Source organism: the organism of the source record quoted next (assembly GCF_019968985.1).
Source record: "MAG: Porospora cf. gigantea B chromosome Unknown PgB_NODE_1118_length_7789_cov_116.01, whole genome shotgun sequence".
NCBI lineage: Eukaryota > Apicomplexa > Conoidasida > Eugregarinorida > Porosporidae > Porospora > Porospora cf. gigantea B.
This window is the reverse complement of record NW_027178521.1, coordinates 1-7789: the sequence shown is the minus strand read 5'-3', so window position 1 is coordinate 7789 and position 7789 is coordinate 1. Positions and strand designations below refer to the sequence as shown.

The 7789-nt window shown below is 53.3% G+C and overlaps 5 protein-coding genes across 8 annotated transcripts; 2 read left to right on the top strand and 3 right to left on the bottom strand.

Moving 5' to 3' along the window:
• Nucleotides 1–130: 130 nt before the first annotated feature.
• On the bottom strand, nt 131–2318 carry KVP17_001117 (uncharacterized protein; the record flags this gene model as incomplete). Of its 2 annotated transcripts, XM_068516240.1 has the most annotated exons (3): nt 131–366; nt 396–1508; nt 1535–2318. In XM_068516240.1, 3 exons carry the CDS (start codon nt 2316–2318, stop codon nt 131–133), a joined length of 2133 nt encoding a protein of 710 aa, XP_068379542.1. The 2 variants fall into 2 exon arrangements, with proteins under 2 accessions (XP_068379542.1, XP_068379543.1); XM_068516241.1 differs by lacking the exon at nt 1535–2318 and having other exon boundaries at nt 292–1500.
• A 29-nt stretch (nt 2319–2347) lies between these two features.
• KVP17_001119 (uncharacterized protein) lies at nt 2348–3334 on the bottom strand (the record flags this gene model as incomplete). Its single annotated transcript, XM_068516243.1, has 1 exon — nt 2348–3334. One exon carries the CDS (start codon nt 3332–3334, stop codon nt 2348–2350), a length of 987 nt encoding a protein of 328 aa, XP_068379545.1.
• A 159-nt stretch (nt 3335–3493) lies between these two features.
• KVP17_001118 (uncharacterized protein) lies at nt 3494–5374 on the top strand (the record flags this gene model as incomplete). The annotated part of the gene is made up of 1 exon (XM_068516242.1): nt 3494–5374. The coding sequence occupies one exon, from the start codon at nt 3494–3496 to the stop codon at nt 5372–5374; it is 1881 nt and encodes a 626-aa protein (XP_068379544.1).
• A 43-nt stretch (nt 5375–5417) lies between these two features.
• Nucleotides 5418–6113, bottom strand: KVP17_001120 (uncharacterized protein; the record flags this gene model as incomplete). Its single annotated transcript, XM_068516244.1, has 1 exon — nt 5418–6113. One exon carries the CDS (start codon nt 6111–6113, stop codon nt 5418–5420), a length of 696 nt encoding a protein of 231 aa, XP_068379546.1.
• A 138-nt stretch (nt 6114–6251) lies between these two features.
• Nucleotides 6252–7613, top strand: KVP17_001116 (uncharacterized protein; the record flags this gene model as incomplete). 3 transcript variants are annotated; one of them, XM_068516238.1, is made up of 2 exons in its annotated part: nt 6252–7109; nt 7200–7613. In XM_068516238.1, 2 exons carry the CDS (start codon nt 6252–6254, stop codon nt 7611–7613), a joined length of 1272 nt encoding a protein of 423 aa, XP_068379540.1. The 3 variants fall into 3 exon arrangements, with proteins under 3 accessions (XP_068379540.1, XP_068379539.1, XP_068379541.1); XM_068516237.1 differs by lacking the exon at nt 7200–7613 and having other exon boundaries at nt 6252–7160; XM_068516239.1 differs by lacking the exon at nt 6252–7109 and having other exon boundaries at nt 7173–7613.
• Nucleotides 7614–7789: the final 176 nt, after the last annotated feature.

Genomic DNA, 7789 nt, shown 5'->3' with positions numbered 1-7789 from the left:
TTGACTCTGGAATCCGAGAACATGAGGAGCTGCGTTTCGTACTCATGGCAGTCAGCGCAATAGGGTGCTGAGGAAGGTGAATCGCGGACTTTAGGGACCTTCTTACCGTCGCTCATAGAATTACGTGTTATCACAGCCACAGTTTCTGGGGTTTAGTACGTTCAGCCTTAACCATGAGGGTGTTCAGATCAGTCCATTCTGTTGCGACAGCTCCGACTGGGATTCGTTGCAACAAATCAGTTTCACGGTGGACCTTTCGTGGAATCTCCTCGATCTCGTAGGCCTGTAGGATTAGTGAGCGGGTAGTGCTACGCTTGACCAGGGCGCACAACGCGATGAATATTGTGACGCAAACCAGAAGGATGACTGCGTTAGCTTTTGGCTGATCCACCCACTGGACTTGGTCAATCCTTCCTGAATGATGAGTATGGCCTCGGATATGAACGCGCCCAACGACATGATTGTGAGGCTATGCCGCACAAAAGTGGCTCCTGCCGCCTTGAAATGTCTGCTTGGATCAGCACCAACAATGATGAAGTTGAAGTACTGGGTTAGCTGGCAAACGCCGCCTGTAAGACCTGCAGACTTGCCCAAGGCGGTCCATAGCGCCCACTCTGCTGCAATCGTCACAAGGCCAGCCGCGAATCCCAGCAACCAGACAGGAGCCAGTCCTTGCGTCGACAGTGGCGGTATGAAGCGACACATGAGCGGCAGGGCGATGCCCAACCCAACATTGAAAACGGCCCAGACGATTGTGCAGGCCAGTCCAACGGGGCGGTCGCTTTCAGCCCGTCTCGTGATGCCATACGTCGCAGCCACCAAAGCCACGAGCACGAAGGTCATCATCGAGAACACCCGGTCACAGACCCTCCACCAGGCATAGACAGCTGAGAACCTCGACGTTACGACGGCTGCTGCCCCAACGAGTCCAGAAATGCCCCAGAGGCACATGGTCTCTTTCCGCGAACTGTGATCGATGAGGAACTCTAGCTTCGAAAAATCCGTCAGACAGTCAAATAGGCTTACCACGCTGAGCCCGACAAAGGAGTAGAGCGCTAGCGTCCTAGTCAGCATGTAAAACGAACATAGCTCTATGTGCTGGATGACGCCGTGCTGCATCAGCACGAAATGACCGAATCGTAATGTGTAGAGTGAATCGTCAATGTCCGGCAAATCACCGGCCGTGTACTCGTGAGCGTCGTAGAGCTTGAAGGAGAAGCGCAGGGCGAAGGTGACTGTGACGGCCATGAGTGCGGCGAGAGGCGCTCGGGACGAATTGGTGAACAAGGAGTTGCGTCCACCGAGCGTGTAAGCCATGGCTGACCCCATCAGCACACTTTTGCTTACGTTCAGGTTGTTGAGGCCCGCCATGTCCAGATCACCCAGTTTTGAGAACAGTTGCCCGTAGCGTCGGAGCACCACAGACATAAAATCCTCCAAGTGATGTAGCCGGATCAGAAAGGACGTGACGTATATGATTACGGTGCCAAGGACGCTCATCATGGATGCTGTGTTTTCGACGGCAAGTACCCACTCAGTTCAAAAACGAAAAGGGTGCCGCCCCAAAAGCTGGACATGAGCATTGCGAGCATGAGGATGAAAGGCCACATAGAGGTGTGGTCCATGAACTCATAGTGAATGACTGCTAAGTCATAGGTTACAGGGTTCACGACGCAGACTCCGTCGTATCCCGCCATGCAAAACCATTCAGAGGGGCAGTCGGCAAGGCTCAGCTTGCCGCAGATGACGCTACCGTTGAAGTACTTCTCAGTATGAATGCCTGACAAATGGACCAACTGCATAATGGACATGCAACAGATTCGAAAGGACTCCGTAGTAAAGCACATCTGCGATAGGAGGGCCACGAAGGCGAATCCGCTGAGCCGTGGAGCCACTTGGACCCAAGCTCTAACAACGCCCCCTCTGAACACCTGACCCATCCCCAGCTCCACCCGCTTCCAAGAGTATATGCACCAGAACACCAAGAGAATGGTGATCGGCGCCCAAATGGTCTCCGTCTCTCGCACGACATTGTTGAGGTAGATGCCTAGCATATCGTGAACGGTGATGTAGCAGGCGAGGAAGGAGAGCCCCGACCTGAAATAGGACCGCGGCTTGGAGCGCAGGTCGGGGCTTTGGACGAAGCGGTCTTCAAGCATGGTGGTCGTCACTCTGAGTGGATCTGTGGGGTAAGACTGGTTCATAACCTCTTGGAAGAGCGACTGCTCCAGCGTTACCAGGTGTCGCCCGCCATAGGATACCTGGTCGTATATGGTCCTCGCCACCTGGGCTTCGCCGTCGTCGTGAGTACTATTCATGTGATTTGATACAACACACAACGTATCGTTTAGGCGGATGGTTCCTCCTCAGCAACATCCTCGATCTTCTTCGCGAGTACGGTGCTAGCCTTGTTGATATACCTGCGTATTACCCATTCGACATCGGCCGTCCGCATCATGTCCAATGAACCTCGCAAAATCTTAAACGGCTTCAACGTGAACCGAGGTCCCTCTTCATGCAACTGAACATCCTTGAGACTCTCTGCTTCAAGACGCCCCCCACGTGCCCGTGCGAGCATCCGTTTGTTCTTGATCTCCTCTGTAACATCGCCCTTGATGCCTGATGTCCACGTGTGGTGTCGCATACGGATTTGATCTCCGACGTTGGCAAAGGTGACTACTCTCTGTGAAGCATGTCGCGACTCCGAGAACAGATTCTGCAGTATCATCTGAAACCGGCTACCCAAAGGCCCAGAAAAGTTGTGAAAAATCAAGTGTGGGTTAGCTTCAGACACTGTACGGGGCTTCTCTGGAAGGTCGTGCCTCAGCACGACGTCCTTGAGCTCAAAGACCGCGGTGGGCCCGAATGGCACGTGACTAACCGTAAGGGTTGTCGGGTGACCAGAAGGGCTGGTGCCACTGACTTCGATAATGTCGGTCACGTTGTTCACTGCTGCCAGTTCTGCCAGCGACTTGAGATTGTACTCGCCTCGGTTGACTCTGTAGCTGTTAGGCACCAACAGCTTCAACTCTTTCGCTAGCAGGAGACATTTCTTGCCAGGGTTGCGGGACGTAGTAATCATAACTATGGGAGGCCGAGCATTCGAGTACTCACAGTCAACGCTTTCATGGTGGGGTCGCAGAGAGTTCTCATCCTCCAGGTCGAGCTTCGTTCGCATCTTTTTCTCCTGGTGCTTCAGGTCGTTGGGGATTGGGCGGACCTCTTTGTGGGCCTCTACGATTCTCCTTTTCCGCTCCGCAATGCTGTTCTGTTGTTCTTCAAGGGATTTCTGGAGGAGGTACTCCTTCCTCAACCGTACGTTGCGCCGCAGCATCGAAAATCCAGATTTATCCTGCTGAACAGGAGAGGGGATGGCGGATAGACCAGACAGGAATCTTAGTCTACCAGTTATCACCATGGAAGGGCGATATCGGTGACCGCCTCAGTCTCTCTGTTGGGAACTTGTTCTAGATATAGGGTATATCATTAAATCATGACTAAAGTTGCTCCGCTGTTGGTGTCTTGCGTGCTGGGAGCTAACTGCCAGCAGAGCCAGAACATCAGCGTCAACGGGACCATGTACAACTTCCTCAGTAGTGGATGGGCCGACTTCTGCACTTACTACATTGTAACTGCGGGTTCCTGCGGGGCAGCCTACACTACCGTGAAAAGCTCCGGAACTGATTGTGGAATAACGGCTCAGAGCCCACCAAAATGTTCCCAAGGGTCTAACCTGTCCTTTGGCAATGATCGTTTTGCCTGGAGTGAAGCTCCTGGCTGGAAAGGTTTTTGTGATCAGATAATACAGGAGGCGATGGACTGTAATGGAGCCAAGCAGAAGGCTCTTGGAATTGGTACCGATTGTGGAATGGGCGACGCAACGCCAACTGCTCCTCCGCCTCCGCCTCCGGGCCCCACCACAACAACCAGAGCCACAACTACCCGAGCCACCACAAGAGCCACAACCACAAGAACCACAACAAGAGCCCCAACGACGAAAGCCACCACCAAAGCTTCTGGCGGAAACTGCCACCCTTTGAACGACTGGACTGCTCAAGCTGACTGTGACAAGTGCTTGACAGGATACGAGTGGTGGCCGTGTGCTGACTCCTCGAGCTGCTCCCCCGAATGTATGAAATCAGCGGAAGACTCTACCACCACGACGACCACGACAACAACGCAGCCTTTACCCGATGTCGACGACAATAACCCAACACTTAAACGAATCATCGACGAGATGAAAAAGGTGGACTACTCCTTCCTGCAGTCTCAGCAGCCCGACCTGTCGTGGATCCAGTCGACACTGTATCAAAAGAACGACCTTATCGTTGCTGTAAAGAAGGGCATCGAGACTGGGGTTGGCCCTCTGCATCTGTACGACGGGTCCGACACAGGCGGCGCTGACGTTGCGTACAAGTACGCCCTCACGAACGTTGCGGCCTTCCTGGCCCAGGCTATGCAAGAAACCATCCAATACGACGCCTGTGACGAGAACAACTGGGACTTCGAGAGCTACGACGACCGGCAGTATAGAGCCGCGTCCTCGTGTGGCCAGCTGAACCAGTCTTACGGCAACTACAAGTGCGCGCCTGGCGAGGAGGATATGGCCTGCACTGTCGACCCTTCGATGGAGCTGGTCGCCACCACACATGCCAAGTGGTACGGCGCACCCGGCCCCATGTTTTGCGGTCCGAAATCTAAGATGCCGCTGGCGCCCATGTGGAGCACTGGAGGTTGGTGCGACCCCAAGAAGCCCATCACGCCATCCACCACCTTCGATCAAATAGTTAACCGTCTAGCGAGCGGCACTGAGTGCAACGACTACCTAGGTCAGAAGGCGGGCAAATGGTTTGTTTGCTCAGATCCGGAGAAGTGCGCTGTGCACCCCGCAGAGAAGTTCGGGATAAACCACAAGCGGTACGACGTCGAGGGCTGCTGCTGGTGGGGACGCGGTGTGATTCAGACCACTGGCGTGTGCAATTTCGGAAAGCTGAACTATCACTTGGGTAAGCGAGCCCGGGATGAAGGCCGCCCAGCTCTTTTTGGCGATATTGACTTCTGCAAGCGTCCAGACAAGATATGTTCAGATCCCTCCTATCCTGACTTGAAATGGTTCGCTGGTCTGTTCTACTACATGTCCGACGTTCAGAGTTACACCAATCCCGCGTGGAGCTATTACGACGAGCTGAAAAAGTTCGTGGATTCTGGTTTTGCGGGCGGAAACATTTCCGATGACGGATTTATACACGGCGTGTCGGGAATTGTTAACCGTGGCTGTCATAACCCGCCTGCATGTGGAACGGGCGATCTTCATGGAGGGAAAGAACGTGCTGAGAACTTCAAAACAGTGTTGAAGGCGTTTGGATTCATTTAGATGTTGAGAACAATATAACACATTTGAGTGTATTTGGATTCATTTAGATGAGTAGCTGTGAGAGCAGAGCACATACAACTGGCAGGACGGCAATTTTGCCAGTTCCATTGTCACTGAGAGCGGCAGCGGCAGTCGCAGCAGCAGTCGGCACCCGGTGAGAGGGCAGCACGGGGACCTTGGTCGAGGTGGTAGTGGGATCGAGAAGGTCTTCGATCTCGTGCACATCAGTTACCTCGGCCTCTTCTTCCACGGAGGCCTTCTTGTCAGTCTTGCCCTTCTTGTCAGTCTTGCCCTTTTTGTCAGTCTTGCCCTTCTTGTCAGTCTTGCCCTTCTTGTCAGTCTTGCCCTTCTTGTCAGTCTTGCCGACTGCATTGTCGCGGTCATTGAAGGGGAGCATTGTGACGCCTTGCAAGGTAGTCTCAGCCGGGTGTCGAAGGCGGTGGTCTTCCTCCTCGTCGATCCGATTAGCTTTGTGTATGCGAGGAATAACCTCAGGGCCTGGAGGACGGGTGGAAACCTCGGGGGAGTTCGGAAGCTGGGGGACGTTGGTGGCAACCTCGGGGGAGTCCGGAAGCTGGGGGACCTTGAATGTGCCCGCTAGTGTCACCTCAGGTCCCGGGGGCATCGTGGCCACATCGAATGCATTCACAACGGAGTCATCCACTTCCGGGAAGTCGGGAAGGGTTTGGAGTTCGAAAACGGCTGCGGTCGCCAGTGTGGACAGAACCAGGTGCTTCATTTTCAATTGATAATTTCTTGAATGATACCTGTTTTGACTGATACACTCTAACCACGTCAGCGCCACGTATCTCTATACCATACCTCGCACCCGTTTATGATGACACGGATGGTCAGATTTGATCATAACCCAGATTAAATGTTTTTCGACATCGGGGCCAACCTTACGGACCGGCAGTACCAGGGTGAATATCATGGCAAAACCCGCCACGCTCCAGACCTGGACCAAGTTCTACAGAGAGCGCGCAAGGTAGGTGTTTCGCAAATACTCCTCACTGTTGGCTGCTTGGAGGACGTCGCGGAAGCCATGGAAGTTGCTGACCGGTACGACGCCGAAGGAAGGTGTATTTTCCTAACTCTTGGCTGCCACCCGACTCATTCTGCTGATTTCGTGTCTCGAGAGTCTTACTTGGACGATCTAAGAAAATGTTTTGAGTCCTTTGGCCATCGCGTGCGGGCTGTTGGTGAGATGGGTCTCGACTATGCTCGGCTTCATTTCGCAGACAAGGAATCTCAAAAAGTAGCGTTCCGACAGCAAATGCAACTCGTTAAGGAGTTCGGTCTGCCCATGTTTTTACACTTGAGAGAGGCCCAGGAAGACTTCGTGGCCATTCTAAGGGAAACGGAGCACCTCTGGAGAGGCGTGAGAGGGGTTGTGCACTCGTTTACGGGTTCCTCTGAAGAGGCCACACAGCTGCTTACTGAGTTCCCGAACCTGGACATCGGCATCAATGGATGCAGTCTCAAACAGAGGACCGACATGCTGCGGGTCATCCCGTTAGACAGGTTGCACTTAGAAACAGATTGCCCTTGGTGTTCCATCAAGCCCACGAGTGACTACTACTCCCTTGTGAAGACGCAGATACCCCAAGTGAACAAACCTGACAAGTGGACCGCCGAGAAGGCCGTGAAGGGCAGAGGTGAACCTCAGCACATTGTGCAGGTAGCCGAGGTGGCTCATCAAATCGTGGCGCCAGAACTGCCGTTTAATAATTTCGTGGGGAGTATATACGCCAACTCCTGTGGTGTATTTCTGCGGCCAAATTGACAAAATCTCACAATGAACCGCAACCCTCCGCCTTCACAGGACTGGGCGTATGACACCATAAGCAAGAATCCACAGCGAAAGGATGAAAAGGCGCGTGCTCTGAAGACTGCCGAACGCAAGGGTAAAGTAGACACAGAGAAGAAGTGGTTGGGTGGTCAGAACAACGCCTCCAAGGCGCGTCTTCACGTGAATAACAAGAAGTTGGAAGAAGACACTGGGGACTACACTGTCCAGCGCACAACTCAAGAATTTGGTAAGGCACTCCAGCAGGCCAGGGCTGCCAAGAAAATGAGCCAGAAAGAGCTCGCCACGAACATCTCAGAGAAAGTCACTGTAGTTCAGGACTACGAAAACGGGAAGGCCATTCCTTGCGGTCCCGTTATCCAGAAGATGAATCGCGTGCTGGCTACGACTCTGCCCAAGATCGAGAAGAAGGTAAAACCTACTTCATGACTTGATGCTCTTTGAAATGTCTGCAATCCTTGAGGTCCATCCTCTGTTTTGTGCCACCCTTTTCCTGCTTTTCCCGCATTCATAAGATTGGGACGTTCACAGCTTTCGCGAAGGAGCACGCCAGAGAGTGCTAGAACTGAGATCGATATAATGTTGCCGGCCATTTGCTTAATTCT